This window comes from Myotis myotis, unplaced genomic scaffold (genome assembly GCF_014108235.1).
Source record: "Myotis myotis isolate mMyoMyo1 unplaced genomic scaffold, mMyoMyo1.p scaffold_m19_p_13, whole genome shotgun sequence".
NCBI lineage: Eukaryota > Metazoa > Chordata > Mammalia > Chiroptera > Vespertilionidae > Myotis > Myotis myotis.
The window spans coordinates 24,524,877-24,542,856 of record NW_023416317.1 but is presented as its reverse complement, the minus strand read 5'-3'; the positions used below and the strand labels follow the sequence as shown (position 1 = coordinate 24,542,856).

Sequence of the window (17,980 nt, the reverse complement as noted above, 5' to 3'; positions counted from 1 at the left end):
CCCTCTCCCTTCCTCTCTCTCTAAAACCAATAAAACATAGTTAGAATTTATGTCTATAGCATGTCTTTCTCATAGCAGAAATAAGGGTGAAGGGAGGGTGGGGCAAGGATAGCTCCTACCATTTCCCCTCTCCTGATGGATCAGTGTGCTGAAGAACTGCCCACGGAAGTGAACTTGGCTCTGAGGACACTTCCACCAGAGGCTAAATATAAGCCAAATCAGCATCACTTGTATAACACTCCCATGACTGTTAGTGGCTTCTTTCCTGGTCAGATGACAGGGGCCTGGGAAGAGGTGCCAGCATTAGTCCTTCCAGCCCTCAAGATGGACCAAACAACTACTGTTGCTCAGTCACTTACTAGCTACATGGCTCTGGGGAAGTTTCTTAGTGTCTCTCTGCCTCAATGTTCTTAACCTATAAAATGGGCACAACCATGGTGAGCCGTCCTAGGGTTGTGGTGAGGAATACAAGTTAATACACGTAGCATGCTTAGATTGTGGCCTGGCAGATAGTAAGCATTTATTGTTATTGTCATCATCATCATCATTTCTGGTTTCTGTCAGGCCCTGTGCAGGGTTCGGTGACACGTAAATAAGTCAGCCTGAGTCTCTAACCCTGGCGGGGTTCATGATCCAGTAGAAGAGACACACCCTAGGTGTGTCAGACCCTCTGCTGAGCCCTGGGCACAGATCTGAAGGTGAATAGGAACGGTAGCTCCCAGAGTTTTGCAACTAGATGCCCTACCTTGAAGAAGAGTCTGGTATAAGGCAAAGTTGATTATGGCTCGAGAATGATGTGTTGGGGGATGCAATGGGGGTGTTCTCTGGGCCACCTCCAAATCCCACTCTTCTTTAAAGATGCTTCCTGCCAACTGTTTCCCATGTGGTCCATGGCGCCCTGCACTCTGTGTCTTTGCACATTATTCCCTCTGGCCCTTCCAACTCACCCCCAGCTTTCCTTGACTGACTCTAATCTGATTTGGCCCCTGGGTTCCAACAGCCCCCAGGTCTACCTTGAAATTCCTTGAGGAAAGTGCTGCAACTTGTTCACCACTGTTTCTCCAGTGCTAGCATACAGTAGGTGCTCAATTAGTGTAGGAATGTGTTTCTGTCAGAATTGTATTTAGCTACAAATAACAAAAATCCTTAATAGAGGCTTCAGCAAAATGAGGTTTATTTGTTTCAAATAACAAGAAAGCAAGCAGCTGTGAGCGAGGGCTCAGTTTGCTTTGGCTTTTCCTCAAGGTCACAAGATGGCCCCTGTAGCTCCTGCCATCACAGTCATGTTCAGGGATGGAAGGAGAGGCAAGACATAACACCAGCCCTGTTGCCCTCTTTTGTAAGAGAAACTAAACCATTCCTGAACACCAAAAAATTTCTGCTAACTTTTCATTAGTGAAAATTGGGTCACATGGCCATCCTCAGCTCTGAGAAAGACTGGAAAAATGAATATCTAACTGGAGTTGGAAGAACAAAATTGCAGCTTTGTTAGCAAGAAGTCCAAGGGTGGTGGGGGAAGAAGGGTGAATGGAGCAGGGGTCAGAAGTGAACGTTCTGGTCAGGCAGCTAGCATGAGCCTTCATGAAGGAGGTGTTAATGGAGCTGTGCCTAGAAGGTCAGATACAATTCTGACAATAGGAAAATGGCATAGATAGGAGTCTGGAGGCCTGAAAATGCTGTGTGTGGCCAGGGACTGCCAAGTGACAGCTAGAGCAGGAAGGAGATGGGAACAGGTTGGTGAACTTCCGGTGTATTTGGCATCAGCCAGAGCTCTCTTCCGCCCATAGGTGCTCTAAATCTCTTCCTCCACTCTACCTGGAATTCCACATTAGAGATGACCTCAGCTAATGACCATGTACTGGGCACCTGCTATGTACAAAGAGTTCTTTTCAAAACATAGATATGCCCTGGAGGTGTGTGGTTGTCAGTCATTCATTCCTGAATATTAATCAGTTTTATTGCCTAGTGACTTCCTAATGCTTAGCTGAATTCTGCCCTGCAAAATGGGAATTTTTATTCTAGAAAGAGGGTAATAGGAGAAGGGAGATGGGCAGGGCTGGGGCTGGACACTGATTGTCTGAGGGTCATAAAAGGCCTGGAGAAGCGGGAACTCACATCTTCTGAGGCCTCTAAGGGCAGGCCCTGGCCATCTTTCCTCCCTAAGCCTCTGCTGTCACTGGTTCACAGTTGTGATAAATAGAAGGTAGAGAGGGGAACTGCTCTACCCAAGGTCACCCCATGCACAGGTGACAGAAGTGGAGTTGGACCCTGGTCAGACTGACCCCAAAGCACATGCTCTTGCCACTGTACAAATACTGTCTTTTTGCTCCCACCCAGCTCCTCCGTCTTAATAATAATCATCATTTATTCAACACTTGCTCTGTACCAAGCATTGTTCTAAGTGCTTCATGTGTTTTAGCTCACGCTCTTTTCACAACAATACTATGAAGCAAGCACTATTATCGTCCCCGTTTTATAGACGAGGAACCTGAGGCACAGCAAGAGGTTCAGTAACATGCTCAGCTCCCACAGCTGGAAGTGTCAGGATTCACACCCAGCTCGTCCAGCTTTGAGACACAGGGAAAGATATTGCCTTGCCAAGGTCTTGTGGTGGGTTAAGAGTAGGTTCTCTGGCCTGGCTGGCATGACTCAGTGGTTGAACATTGGTCTATGAACCAAGCGGTTACAGTTCAATTCCGTGGTCAGGGCGCACGCCTGGGTTGTGGGCTCAATCCCCAGTGTGGGGCATGCAGGAGGCAGCTGATCAGTAATTCTCCCTCATCATTGATGTTTCTCTCTCCCCCCGCCCTCCCCCCTTTCTCTCAGAAATAAAATTAAAAAAAATTTTTTTAAAAAAAAGAGTAGATTCTCTGCTAAAACAAAACCAACCCAATCTCATAGACACAGAGAACAGATAGGTGGTTGCCAGAGGTGGGGGCGGGATGGAGGTGGGCAAAAATTTAAATATCCATTGTCTAGAAACTACAATTCAAATATGAGGACTAATTAATCCCATTTCCTACCTGACTGGTTTGTGATCAGGCTCATATGGAATTATAGACACATAGCCCTTTGGAAAACCATTAAGTGCTATACTAATATAAGGCAGTATGTTACATTTTTAAGTATTGAAAAATTATTGGTTATTTTATTATGACAATAGCACTACTGCTAAAAATTTAGAAGATGCAAAGTAAAAATAAGAAACTAAAAATATGCATGATAACACCACCCAGAAAGAACCACGATTTATATTTTGATATCGCTCCAACAACTACTGACTGATGGTCATGCTTGTTTATTTGGATCCCCACCCATGCCCTCCAACTACCAAACAGGATTATTTTGAAGCCAGTCCAAGACATAATATAACTTTATTATAAATATTTCAGTATTTATCTCTAAACTTAAGGATACTTTAAATAAATATAACCTCGATATAAATATCACACCTAAAAATTACTAGCGGAGGATGTTCATAATGGGGAAGCTATGCATGTATGGAGGTGGGAGGAATATGGGAAATCTCTGTACCGTCCACTTAATTTTACTGTGAACTTAAAACTGCTGAAATACTAAAGCCTGTTTTTTAAAAGTAAATAAGTTTTTATATTGTCAAAAGATGATCATTATCCAAATTTCCCTAATTGTATTTTTCTTTTTTTGTAAGTTGTTTCTCTTTTTAAATTGAGTGTTTTTCCTTTTCTTATTTATTTGCCAAGCTCTCTCTGTATTAAGGATATTAACTACTAGTTATTGATTATTAATTACAAGTGATATTAATTCCTTGTTATTGTTATTCCTCCAGGGAAGGCAATGGAGACTTCAGGATCCTCCTCCCAGACTCCAGACCACGGTCAAGTCCACGGAAATACAGAAGATGTAGTCTGTATGTCTGCCTTCTCTGATCCTCTGGGCAAAGCCTCATGGGAGGTGGAGTCCAGCAATGGGTAGAACAGAGGACGGCCCTGCTTAGCTCAGGTGGTACAATGGCTCAAGTCACAGTTGAAACCTCTAAAGAAGTAGTGATTTTACACACATGCACACATACATATGTGCTTGGTCCAGTCTGTCCTCCAGCACTTTCGAGCTGTGGGATCCCTCAGCTGCTCCCCAACTCTCTAAGAGTCTCTGTGGGCTTGGGCTGGCACTAGGGAGAGCCCCAGCATAGGAGATAGGAACATAGGGCTTAATCTGATCCCACCTGCCCTGAAATTTACAGAGAATCTTCTATTGGCAACTACTTACTAGTATCCAGTCTAGTGGTCTCAGAGCAGGACAGGGCCCTTAGAAGCCCCTGTCTGGGCTCCATATTTAGAGAAATTTCTGCGTTGGGCCTTCTTAGGAACCTGGGGCCTCTGGGAAGAGTATCCTGGAGAGACCAGCCCCTCCTGGCTCCCCACATCTAGAGAGACCCCTGAGGAGGCCTTGGTGGTCCTGGGGGTGGGACGGGCGGGAAACACTCATCCTTGCCTATGTGTTCCTCCCAGATGGAGAGACAGATTTCCACAAGCAAGACAGGGAGGCTGGACTCTCTCCTCAAAAACAGTATAAGAGAGACAAGTCTTCTTCCTCCTCCTCTTCATCTTCCTCCTCCTCCTCTTCATCCTCGTCCTCCTCTGCTTCAGGTACAGCAAAGATTTAAATATACACGTACATAATCTTATATTATTCAAGAAAACTTTTACATGGGAAAACCATGCCCCATAACCCCCCACCTGGATACTTCAATTCTATTTGTCGGCATTCCTTTCCAGAGCCCGCCTATCTGTACACACAACTTGTACACAGTTATACAGAATCGTATAGACAGTTTCGTTCATGGTTTAACATTGTTTGCTGTCTCCTCCTCTGCATTTTGCCCTGCTATTCTGTCATATCTTGGCAGCTATTTCTCATGCCTCCCGGATAACCCCTCAAGTGGCTGCATCTCATCTAAAGTAACATTTAGGTTTCCTAGGGACGGTCTGGTGCCGGAGTCAGTGCACCTGTCCGTCAAGCAGCCTGCCCGGGTTCAACTAACTAGCTATGTGTCCTTGAATAAATCGCTTAACCCTGTATGCCTTGAGGTCCTAATCTCTAAGATAGGGATGGCAAAAAAAAGTTGTTACCTCATAGGATTCTTATGACGATAACATTTTTTCACATGTGTAACATCTTAGCACCTAGCACATAGTAAAAGCCCAAAAAGGAACTATTATTGTTAAGATCCACCCCACCTTACCACCAACTTATCCCATTCATGAGCATCCTTGCTCAAAAGCTTTTGCTTTCATTTATTTATTTATTCATTTATTTTTAAATTGAGGGTCATGGCGTTTAATTATATAGTTATTTACAGTTTACCTAATATATCTATTAGAAACTTTTAATAGGTAGGATTAGGTTTAAGTAAATTAAAAGCTGCCGGTTTGAAATGCTTCCTTAAAATGCGTGGGCTGCTCCCCCCGCCTCTTGTGCCTCCCTTGTAGCCCCATCTTCCCCTCACGCTGGAGTGGAAATTCCATACCCTTTTTCTCCCACAGACCACCATTGCTTTTGCTTTTTTAGTATTTCATACAAATCATGTCCTAAGTATTGCTCCCCCACAAGTACTTTAGTGGGTTTAGAGAAATAAGTGTCTCTATTTGAGTCTTGATTACAAATTATCATATTATTCTCTGATAAACAGCAGAATGTTCTTTCACTTTTATTCTTTTGATTCGAAATGTAAGGTTGAGTTTATAGCAGCAGCAGCAGCGACATCATAGCTAACATGTGTTGATGCTGCTGACCTTTGTGCCGGGTACTGTTCTGAGCACTGTAATAACTCAATTAATTCTCATAGCAATCCATTAAGGGAGGTACTGTTATTGTTACCATTTTACAGATGAGGAAACTGAGGCACAGGCTGACTGCCCTGCTGGGAGAGGGCTCAGTAACCTGGGATTCCCTGGAGGTCTTTCTGGGCCTGAGGAGCCTAAGGATTAGCCCTGGTTTATTCCTCCACAATCAGAGCTCCTGATCTGTTGTACATAGTGGGCCTGGGTCTGAGATATTATTTGATGAAAGCAATCTGAGGCTAAATTTGTAAAAATGTTTGCAAATCCCTGGCACCCTAGACTTACGTCCTCATGTTGCAAATGATGAGACTGAGACTTAAGGCCACAAAATCCATGCTTATTTCAGCAGACAGAAGAGAGACCATGGTTAGTGGGTCCCGTGGGTTTGTGCGTAGCCAGTCTCCTCATGGGTCTGGAAAGGAAACCACCGCCCTTATTAAACGTACACAAACCCACCCACTAAGGGCTTTAGCTCTGGAAGAAGGGCTTCCGGGAGCAGGGGACTCTTGCCAGGGGGACTCTGTCCCTGTGTTTCTCCTTTGTGGTGCGAGGGGACATTCTGTGTTCTGATTCTGGTTGCCCCTTAGGGGGTGCTGCTCCCACACTAATGTCCCTCAAGCGTGGCCATAGAGCACTTCCCTCCTGTCTCCACAGCGCACGTGGGATTGGCTGTGGTTAGCAAAACTGAACACTAAGAGAAAGCAATTAACACAGAGCACACAGGGACAGACTGATATTCAGGATCCTGTGTCTGACCCACAGTGACTGGCCTGCTGCTGGGAGTCAGACCATGTCCATCCTTCAGGCTCAGATGGTGACCTCAAGGCCCCCAGCCCGATCGGCTCACTGTAGCCCCCAGCCTTCCTCCAGGCCCAGGACCCTAACTGATAGTCGTACACCCAGCACTGTTCTCCCTACATCTTTTTGTTCTTAATGTAGCCTGTTATTTTTTTTTAATATATTTTATTGATTTTTTACAGAGAGGAAGGGAGAGAGATAGAGAGTCAGAAACATCGATGAGAGAGAAACATCGACCAGCCGCCTCCTGCACATCCCCCACCGGGGATGTGCCCGCAACCCAGGTACATACATGCCCCTGACCGGAATCGAATCCGGGACCCTTCAGTCCGCAGGCCGACGCTCTATCCACTGAGCCAAACCGGTTTCGGCTAGCCTGTTATTTTTTAATTAAATTTTTATTGTGAAAGATTACTCATAGGCACATTTTTTAAAAATATATTTTTATTGATTTCAGAGAGGAAGGGAGAGGGAGAGAGAGAGAAACCTCAACGATGAGAGAGAATCACTGATTGGCTGCCTCCTGCACACCCCACACTGGGGACCGACCCACAACCCTGACCAGGAATCGAATCGTGACCTCCTAGTTCATAGGTCAATGCTCAACCACTGAGCCACACCAGCTGGGCACCCATAGACATGTTGTACAAAATGTGGAACATGTAACGATATAGAAAGAAGAAGAAACAACCATCCTTTGCTCTGTCTCCCAGAGATAATCACTAAACACGTTAGTCTATTTTTCCCAGACCACACTCCTCACAAAAACTAAATTCTGAGGATGAACAACAGAACAATGTATTCTAGGCTCCTTTCAGGCCGAGGTTCTCCTACAGCTTGTGTTTGTTCCCTGCAGAGAGCAGTGATGAGGACCAGCACCCCAGAAAAACCAGAAAACACCGGCAGAGTCGGGGGGCTGGACACTCCCACAGGGGCGGCTCACCGGGTAGGCAACAGGCCTTAACCATTTCTCCTCTTCCCACTCGTCTCACTGTTGAGTCTCCCTGGGCCTGAGCATGTCTGTGGGAAGATGTTCCTAGCAGCATTGTTTATAGTTGGGAAACAACCTAATGTCCAGCAACTGCAGAACAGGTCAGTGATGCCACACCCGTCCCGGTTAGAGCCCTCTGTTCTTTATATCGCTCTGAAGTGAAAAAGAAGGATGTCAAATCATATCATCAGTTTGACCGCATATACGCTTTGTCCAATTTCACTCAGATGTGGCTACAAACAAGACTGGAAGGAAAAGTACCCAAATGCTAATAGTGGTTATCTCTGGGTAGTTAAATTATGGGTGATTTTTATTTTCTCTTGTTGGAACTATTCTATAGTATAAATATTTGACAATGAGCATGTTTTATTTTTTAACAACAGAAAAATAATTTTGCAAAAAAAAAGATAAATTTCAGCCCACATGGATCATGGGAAGAAAAGAGCATGGGGAAAGAGCCTGGATGAATGCCTAGTACAAATCCTGGCACACAGGAGGTGTCTAATAAATGCTGCCCATGAAGCTGGAGTTGAGCTCTGGATTCTGTTTCTGGAGATAAGAACGATTAGGATTGTGGGCTTTGGTGATAGGCCTGAGTTTGAATCCTGGACTTGTCACTGACCATGTGAACTTCAGGAAATACCCCTGAGCCTCAGTTTCCTATCTGTAAGATGGGGGAGGAAAAGGGACTAGTACCTCCTTCATAGGATTTCCAGGAGGATCAAATGAAAGTACTTCATACAGTGTTGGTACATTTATTAAGTGCTCAGTAAGTAGCAACTGTTATTACTGACTTTGAACAAGGCCTCTCAGACCTCCAGTTCTTTCTTAGTAAATGAACACAGTCACCTCTGGGTGTGCTGGGGAAGTGGGGGCATACCACAGAGTAAAGGGGAAGCACTTGGTAGGCCAGTGGTTCTCAACCTTGGCTGCACAGCAGAATCACCTGGGAATCTTTTAAAAATCCTGACTTCTGGGCCTCATTCTCTAGAAATTCTGTTTCTTTGTTACTAATGTGGCCCCACCCCATAACAAAGAAACAGAATTTCCAGAGGATGAGGCCCAGAAATTAGGATTTTAAAAAGATTCCCAGGTGATTCTGATGTGCAGCCAAGGTTGAGAACCACTGTGTTAAGCCGTCTTGCCTCTTTTTTTTTTTTTTTTTTAATTGTTTTATTGCTTAAAGTACAGTGGGGCCTTGACTTACGAGTGTCTCGACTAAATGAGTTTTTTGAGATACCAGCTGTCTCTCGGGCGGATATTTTGCATTGAGTTGACAGAGTAATTTGAGTTAACGAGCTCCTTAACGAGCTCGGTCTCTGAACGAATTAAACTTGGAAGTCAAGGCCCCACTGTATTACAAAGAGTATTATATATGTCTCCTTTTTTTTTTCTCCCCTTGACCTTCCCCTAGCCTCCCATACCCCCTAGTGTCTTGTGTCCATTGGTTATGCTTAGATGCATGCATACAAGTCCTTCAGTTGATCTCTTACCCACCCCCAGCTGTCTTGCCTCTTGACTACCGCCCAGCTTACCCCCAGCACAAGATTAAGGCTTCATGCAGGTGAGAGATGGAAGCTGCCCTGGGCTGCCACTCCCAGGAAGAACTGACTAGGGGGGTTTGTCTCCACCCAGGTGCTGAGCATGGGGAGCCTGAACTTTTGAAGGATGAGCTTCAACTCTACAGAGGTAATCGATTGTCCAGTGACTTTGGGAAAAACAGAATTAGACAAAGGACAGGAGGGCCTAGGTGTTTGTTGGGCAGAAACGAGATCATGTGTATTTCATGAGCTAAAAAGTTGTGGGCAGATGCAGAAAATGTGGTAAAGTGAGTTATAATGCTGGCAGATGGAGATGGGCAAGCATTCTGCACCGTGACACTGTCCTGGGCTCTCTTCTGAGCTATACCCTTGGCTTGGCCGATTTCCCAACTTTCTGGGCCTCAGCTTCCCAACCAGCAAAACGAGACATGATCAGTACTCTCTCGTGGAACACTTGGCTGTTTACGCCGGCAAGAGAAAATTAAAAACCTGGACTCTACAAGACTCATATTATGGAATAACTGTCTCAGAGCATCATGGTTATTACAGCAAGACCTAAGTATTATGGCCATTTGCTTCATAGAACTCTGATGAAATGGAGGAATTTATAGGAATGAACCAGTTTGCCAAAAAGCCTGACTAATGCACATGGCCAGATAAGAAAACTTCCTTAACTTTGTTTCATCCAACATTTCCATGATCTTCTTAGTGTTCTAACTCCTGATAATGACCCAAGAAAAACGTCAGGAAACACTTATGTACAGGTTCGAAGAAATGTAAATGAAATATTTTGATGTTCTGCAGCAAGATATTACCAATGACTGCTTCTGGGTGGTAGCAATGTGTGGGCAATCTTTATGCTATTTTTTTTGTTTATCTGAATTTTGTATTTATTTTTAAACAAAACCAAGTATTATATAGTTTTTAAAAATGCTTTTAATTACCCAATTACGAAAGAAAGATTTCATTGGGTGTGAAATGAGAGAGAGAAACTGATATTTATGTATATTTTAAAATATTTTTTCTCATCATAAAAGTAATTCATATTTACTGTAGCTAATGTAGATATTGTCATGTATTTGTGAATTATTTTCTCCCCATACTCCCACCCCAAGGCACTGGAGGTCCTCAGTAAATTACACGGTTGGAGTCTCATTTTGTGGCATTCTTGGTACATTCTGTGTACCCTTGGTGCTGGTCACTTGTAGATGGTGTTCTCATTTGCATATTCACCCTAAGGACAGCTGAGCATGCTGAATATTTATTGCCATGTGCTGAGTGCCCCCTTCGGGTGTCTGTCCTGGGGCTGACCTAAAAGACAGGAAGTATACAGGAGTGGGGACTCACAGTCGTGGTGGTGGTGGTGGTGGTGGGGGTGGTCATGGTGGTGGTAGTGGAAGTGGTTACAAGCCTTTCTCTGACTCTTAGTTTGGCGCTTTTTATCCAAGTTAACAGGAATTGCTCCTGACGTGGAGATAGCATGGGAGGAAGAACAAGCAAAATCATCAGGGCACCAATATAGACTCCCTCTTTAGTACCTTATTAAAAGTCCTACCTGTCCTTGAGGGGGAGAAGGTGATGGGCTAGGAGAGCGGTCACCAGAAACTAGAATAGGCACCAAAAACTTCCTAGGCAAATGGGTGGGAAGGTCACCTCAGACCAGATTAATGGTGAGGCTGCAACTCAGGGCGGTATGTAGGGCTCAACTCACACAGACAAGGGGCTTGACGCTCGGGGTTGGGGGACAGGGGGCTGGGACTCCCATGTACAACCCAGCATAGCTCCCAGGAGTTCAGGGCCTGGTGGGGCTGGGGCCTTGTGGCTAGATGTCATCACCTAGATCTAGATCATCATGAACAGGCATAGGTTGTAAACTGGTGACTCCTGTGTGTGCAGATGTGTTTTATTTGGCTCACAGAGTGGTTTTCTTTTTTTTCTACAAACCCTTGTGTCGAGGGCTGACTTTCATTGGTCGAAGCGAGGGAGCTGCTCTGTTATGTACAAAGCTCATAGAGTGTTTCTAAAAATTATAATTAATACATTTCATCAATTCTGCAACCCACATTTTTTCACATTTGGACATATCTGAATGCATCATAAAAACACTGGTAACTTGCAGCGATAATTAGCAGTGGTTTTCCTTACATAGTAACATAGAAAAAAATGTCATGTCTCACAAACTCTCTGATTTGCTAAAATACAAGAGTTGCCAACCTTTTTTATAATCAAGAAGTTTATGTAAAAACCTAGATTTCTGGCTTGTCCTGGGAAGGTGGAAGACCTGTAACACTGGGCAGGCATTCCTGCAGCGGCTTTAGTGGCTGGTGGGTGGTGACTGACCCTCTAGATCAGTGGTTCTCAACCTGTGGGTCGCGACCCCTTTGGCGGTAGAACGACCCTTTCACAGGGGTCTCCTAAGACCATCCTGCATATCAGATATTTACATGACGATTCATCACAGTAGCAACATTACAGTTATGAAGTAGCAACGAAAATAATTTTATGGTTGGGTCACAACATGAGGAACTGTATTTAAAGGGCCAGAAGGTTGAGAACCACTGCTCTAGATGGACTAGGAACCCTCCAGCTCGCTCCAGTCCCCACGTAACCCACTCAGATCAAACGGAAAGTCTCTGGATGAGGATAATGGACCTGTGATCATGGATTTTCCTTCTGTGCAGGTGCTCCTGGGGAGGTGGTGCCCTCTGGAGAGTCAGGTGAGTGTCTAGCTTCGGGAGAGCGTTGGTCGGTGCTGGTGTTGAATGAGGTCGGGGCATTGCCAACTGTTATCAGGGTTCATGGCTGTAACACAGGGACTGCAAGTCCACTTGGGGGCCTGGGGTTCGGATCGGGGCTCAGCAAACAGCAGGGCTGGCTGTGGCATGAGGCAGGGAGCCAGTGGAGATCAGAAAGGAGGTCCAAAAGAGGCAAAGAGGTTATAACCAGCAATGGATTGATAGAAAGAGCTGCTGGGTGTGGACAATTTGACAGGAGCATTTTCACAGGCCACCGATGGCCTTCCCTAGGGTGCAGGCCGCTGTTAGGGACCCAGGCTGGCCTGGGCACTAATGCTGAGTTTCTAACTTGCAGGACTCCGAAGGAGAGGCTCAGACCCAGCAAGCGGTAAGTACTCAAGCCCCAAGAGGAGAGCAGCAGGCGGCCTGAATCCCAGGGGGTGGGAGAGATCACAGCCATCCTGGGAAGGTGGGCCAGTCCCGGCAGAATGCCATCACCAGCCAGGGTGTCGCCCAACGATTCAGGAAGGGGACCTCCAAGCTCAGGGGACATGGAACAGAGCATAGACTCAGGCCTGTGGAGTTAGAAGTGGTCAGGGGGGGTTCCAACGACAGCCTTCCCCTCCTTCACATCTTGGCCCTGATGGGTCCTGCAGGGAGTGTCCTCTGACTCAGGAAAAAGAAGCCAAGAGAGCCCTTCTCAGTGAGGCGGGAAAGAGAAAACCCCACCTGCCATCCTGTGTCAAAGCTAAACACTGATTTCTTGTTCCTAAGGAGAAATGGAGGAGGTCTCTCAGTTAAGAAGACTGAATATAAAGAAAGATGGTAAGGAAATGAATGTTCCAAAGCTGCTTCTGCTTGTCTTGTCCAGATTTCTATGGGTAGAAAGTCAGCTGGTGGCCTAGGACAGCAGTAATCATACCCCACCCCTGCAGTTTGCAAACTCCCCAGCTTCAAATCACCTGGAGAAGGGGGGACAGTGATTCCCATTTTGCAGATATGGAAACTGAGGCTCAGGAACGGGGAGTGGTCTTGTAACTTGTGACCCGAGCTTTAACCCTGGACGTAAGCTGTTTCTGCTGTACGTGGAGTTACTAGGATGACAAATGCCCTCCAGACACACCCGGGCTGAGGAAGCTGTGAGTTCAGGTTAGACTAGCTCTAGAGAAGGGGTGGTAAGGACCAGAGGGGCCTCCTCCATTCCAGGCCTGGAATCTGGGGGCGCTTCAAGGAGGAGGGAGACCATAATTTTTTATTAAATAAATGGCAGTTGCTCTAGAAACATTTTGAGTTGTTGCAAAAGCCCATGTTCAGGGAGTGGAGACTTGGGTCCACGCCTTTGCTCTGCCTTTGTCCATCGAGATGACCAGAGCGTGCCGTTTAATTTTCCCGGCTAAAAGAGGAGCCTTGTCTGGGATTCCCTACGCACAGAGCATGTCTGAGTTGCTACAGGACATGCATTATACCCCAAAGTGGGAAGGTGAGTCCCCTTTCCACTCTCTTTCTTAGAGTATGGTCGGAGACCCCATGCCATTAACACTGCCCTGACCCTTGTTCATGGCCCGTCAGACACACAGAGCAGTCTCTCCCTGTGAGCAGAGCCTTCTGCAGGCAGAGGGCTGGCTCGAACGTCACCGTCTTGCTTTGTTTGCCGTGTGTGTGTGTGTGTGTGTGTGTGTGTGTGTGTGTGTGTGTGTGTGTTCTACACGCAGCAAAATCTGGTAGTTTGGGGCATTTTGAACTGTCTGTTCAAAGAACTGTTCCACAAAATAAAGTATTGCCATTTGTCTTATGCTTATTTTGACTTTTTTTGATGAAATAATAATTATGGTTCTTATAAGTGAACAATACTGCTGTTTTTGCTATTTTCTTTAGAGGAACAGAGCTCTACTAGTAAGTATATTTGGTAGCATTTATGTTGAATTTTAAGATGCCCCTGACTTTCTGAATGAAATTTAGGTGTTTATTTTGTTAAATTGAGATATAATTGACATACATTATATTAGTTTCAGATGTACTCCTCCTCCCTCTCCCCAAAAGGGTAAACTGACTTCAGAGCAAAGAATGTACTGGAAATATGCATTTTAATTTTTCCCCAGGAAAATAAAACCAGAAATACCCTTCTCCCCTTCCATTCATTTGCCTTCAAAATGCTCCTTGCCAGCAGTGACACGAAATAACACGTTGCCTTTTACCATTTACAAACTTTCCCATGCAAGACGCCCATCTGTCCTATCGGTGACATAGGTATTGCTCTCCTCAGTATGTATATCAGTGAGAACACTGAGGCTCAGAGAGGTCAGGACGCTTGTCCCAAGCTTCACAGCACACCAGTGGCTACACTGGACTGAACTAAGACACATTCCTGGCAGCCTCAACACCCACTCAGGAAGCTGCCTCATTCCCGGCATGGTCTCTGCATTGTCTTCTCTTTTCCCTTTTCCTTTCTTTCTTCTTGAAATCTTTGTTTGCATCTCTTCTAATCACAGCCCCTGGAGTGGGCCAAAGCCCCTGTGTTCTCTCCTCTGATAATTCACACGGTGCCCGGCAAAGTGCCGGGGGGGCCTCTTCCACAGACCACCCCTGAATTCCTGCCAGCCTCTCAGCTCCTCTCTCTCTCTCCTACGCTCCCTTCCGAACATTCCAGCCTGCATTTCCATTTCTGGGCACTGGGCCCACAGCGTGCACAGCGGTTCATGGGTAGGGATGTTTGGTACAACATAGGTGGTAACAGCAAACATCTGACAGCAATAACTTCATCAGCGGGGGACTAGTTAAATAAGCTAGGGTAACTTCATACCATGGAACCCTATACAGCCATCAAAAAGAACAGGACAGATCTATTTATGCTCTGAGATGGAAAGATGGCCCTGACCTATCAATGAGAGGGAAAAAGCAAATTATAGAGCAGCAGGTATAAAAATTGACCCTGCTTTTTTTTTTTTATGTGTTTGTACATATATGTGCCTGGAAAGGTTTGGCAATCGCCACTCGGTTTTAAGGAGTAGGATTAGGGAGAGAATGGGGCAATGTGAAACTTTTAAACGTGAAACATTTGCATATCTTTACAGTTGTATACACATTCATCCCGCAAACAACGTGTCAGCAGCTCTGCATGCCCGTGCTGCTTTGGTCAATGGGCACAATCTCCACCCGCCATCCTGCGGAGGGGGACAGAGAATAAACAGGGAAATGAAAACATAACCAGCTGAGTGGTGATAAGTGTTAGGAAAATAATAAAGTGAGATAAAGGCTGGAAAGGGTGGGGCTTGGGGTGCTGTTTTAGTTGGGCTGGTCAGGAGAAGTGTCTCTGAATAAAAGCTACACTTCAGCAGAGACAGGAATACTTTTAGTAATTAACCTAGCGGGTGTGCTCAGTGGTTAGAGCATTGGCCTGCGCACTGAAGGGTCTCTGATTCAATTCCTGGTCAAGGAGGCCTACTTGAGGTGCAGGTCTGATCCCCACCCCCAGTCGGGGTGTGTTCAGGAGGCAACCAACCAATGTGTCTCTCTCACATTGATGTTTCCCTTTCTCTCTCCCACCCCTCCTTTTTCCCCTCCCCCCTCCTTTCCACTCTCTGAAATCAATGGGAAAAAAATATCCTCACTCCTTGGGTGAGGATTTAAAAAAAAAAAAAAAAGGAGGGAGAAAGAAGCAAATAGTAAAGTCCCCACCTCCTGTCTTTACAGATGAGTTTTTCCACTTCGTCCTCCTCTGCTTTGCAATTGGGGCCTTGCTGGTGTGTTATCACTATTACGCAGGTGAGTGGGGGCTGTGGGAACAGTTGCTGGGGGGGCTGGGGTTCAGACCTGTAGGCTAACCATTCTCTCCCTGACTGTCCTTGCAGACTGGTTCATGTCCCTTGGGGTTGGCCTGCTCACCTTTGCCTCCCTGGAGACCGTTGGCATCTACTTCGGTCTGGGTAAGCATCTCCTTGCCCCATCCCCCCACGCCCCCATCCAGACTCTTAGCGGGTGGTGGCTGGACCAGCCACAGATGCTTGCCAAGGGCCAGAAAGCCACGGCCTAAGCACTTTTTAAAGGTTTTTCTTATGCTCATGTTTTCCTCCTGACTGCTTTCAAGGTCAATGTGAGGTCTTTGGCAAAACTCTGTGGAAAAATGGGCAGCTCTGTAAAAATGCAACAAAAACAGTTGAAAGTGGCAAACAAACAGAAATCAGGCAGATGCTGAAAACAAGTTAGTTCATGGGGTTGGGTACTGCATTCTCCATTTCCTGGAACTGTTATTGCTGTTCGTGGCTGTTGTTTTTAATAATAACTCCAGTACTATTATCTAAGCATAACCTGCTGCCTGAAATTCCACCATGAGAGCCTTGTTTGTGTGGCTTAAGCCTTGGTCCGTGTGTGGGCGCGGAGGAGGTCTGACCCCAGGTCCCCTGAGGAGGCACAGTGCTCAGTCACCTTTCTCTCCTTGTCTGGGCAGTGTACCGGATCCACCGAGTCCTGCAAGGCTTCATCCCCCTCTTCCAGAAGCTCAGGCTGATCGGTAACTTTTACATTCTTCCCAAGTGCACTTTCCCTCTCCCAATCGGGGTCTTCTGTTGCCAGTGAGGCTTAGCATATAGGAAAGAGCACAGGGCCTGGAGTCGGGGCCTCGGTTCAATTCCTGCCTCTTCCGATTTACCAGCTCTGTTAGCCTCAGTTTCCTCAACTGAAAAATGGGTGTAATAACACCTACCGCACAAGGCCGAAAATCACGTGAGGCAGGGATGCAGACGTCCCTAAGTGGGAAACACTAGTAAAGTGAAGGGAGTCTGGGTGTTCTGTCATAGCCCTTTTCCCCAAACTCTACCTTCTCTGTGGTTTTATTGGCTTTATAGCACTGGGGGGGGGGGGGGGGGGGCTTTTCTTATTTTGCATTTGTCGGATGAAACTGAGGCTCAGAGAGGTAGACTGACTTGCCCAGGGTCACACAGCTGGAGTGGCTGGGCTGAGCTAACGGAGATCCTCTTGGATGACCAGCAGCTCTGTGTCTACTATTAAGTCTCAAAACTCAGAGGCTGGGGTAGTGGGGGAGGGGCTTGTGTGTCTCTGGGCTGAGGATTTCCATCTTCCTTAAACCACAAAGGGGAAATTCATTGCGATGGCGGTGGATCATTGAGACCGAGGGCTTCTGGAGTGACTACATTATTCCAGCTGTGATGGGTCTTAGGCATCTGGGGTGATGGTGGGAATGAGGCCTGACTGTCTTCAGAATCCCATGCCATCCTGTGGGCTTTTTCTTCCAGGGTTCAGGAGGACTGACTGAGGCCAGTGCCCGGCGGGCAGCCAGGCCCAGCCCTAGTGTGACCGGCGTGGCATCCGAAGCACAGAGCGACATTCTGGGAGACATGTGGGCAGGCCAGGCTAGAGCAATAAAGAGAGCTCTTTTCCTTCCACACGGTCTGAACATTGGCACCAGCCCTGGCAGAGGTATCCTCTGGGCAGTGTTGGCATGCAATCCAGCTGCCAGGATGGAAGGCAGAGGGAGGGTGAGGGACCTGAACCCTTCATGGTACCTGGATCAGCAGGAAGGTTCTGGGACATCACTGCTCTCAGGAAGCAGTAGGAGACTCCTGGGCCCTGCACGCTATAATCCGTCTGGGCTCTGGTTTCTTTCAAACCCCCAGACTATCCTGTGTGCTCTCAGTTCCTACAGAGCCACTCCAGGACAGACTTACAGTCCACTGTCCTGAGACATGGAACCACCATGTCAGGTCCCCTAGGCAAACCTGATGTGGGTGAGATATGGGGGATGAAACCACTGCATCTGGGCTCCATCATCACCTAGTGCCAGCTCTGCAGCCCTGGACTGCATCAAGATTTAAATAAACGTTTTCTTCCTTGTACTAAAAAGAGTCCGTGAAATATTTCGTTGGCTTTCTTGAGTTCAAGAATACATTTGGGGTCTTCTTTGACCCTGTTCTATTGAGTAAATCATAAAAGTAAAGCCTCTCATTTTAGGTCTAAGACTTCAATTGCATATGGGAGACAGGGTTGTGCAAACATTTTTATAAAAAAGATCTGGAGGCTGTTAGGCACTTTCATCTCGACAAAATCCATGGTAAATTTTGGTTGGATTAATGGAGATTG

At 46.3% G+C, this 17,980-nt stretch overlaps 1 protein-coding gene across 9 annotated transcripts in view; it reads left to right on the top strand.

Moving 5' to 3' along the window:
* TMEM40 (transmembrane protein 40) overlaps positions 1-17,736 on the top strand; it is a 38,905-nt gene extending 21,169 nt beyond the window's left edge. For 3 of the 9 annotated variants that reach the window (XM_036332240.1, XM_036332233.1, XM_036332234.1), the window contains 12 exons: positions 3,809-3,889; positions 4,491-4,628; positions 7,477-7,566; positions 9,247-9,300; positions 11,834-11,869; positions 12,243-12,275; positions 12,662-12,712; positions 15,578-15,649; positions 15,736-15,810; positions 15,972-16,085; positions 16,332-16,394; positions 17,137-17,736. In XM_036332240.1, the coding sequence (XP_036188133.1) occupies positions 3,817-3,889; positions 4,491-4,628; positions 7,477-7,566; positions 9,247-9,300; positions 11,834-11,869; positions 12,243-12,275; positions 12,662-12,712; positions 15,578-15,649; positions 15,736-15,810; positions 15,972-16,085; positions 16,332-16,394; positions 17,137-17,156 (819 nt within the window). In that variant the 5' untranslated portion in view covers positions 3,809-3,816 and the 3' untranslated portion in view covers positions 17,157-17,736. The remainder of the gene's footprint in view (positions 1-3,808; positions 3,890-4,490; positions 4,629-7,476; positions 7,567-9,246; positions 9,301-11,833; positions 11,870-12,242; positions 12,276-12,661; positions 12,713-15,577; positions 15,650-15,735; positions 15,811-15,971; positions 16,086-16,331; positions 16,395-17,136) is intronic. The other 6 variants (XM_036332241.1, XM_036332238.1, XM_036332239.1 and 3 more) reach the window with 4 other exon arrangements.
* Positions 17,737-17,980: the final 244 nt, after the last annotated feature.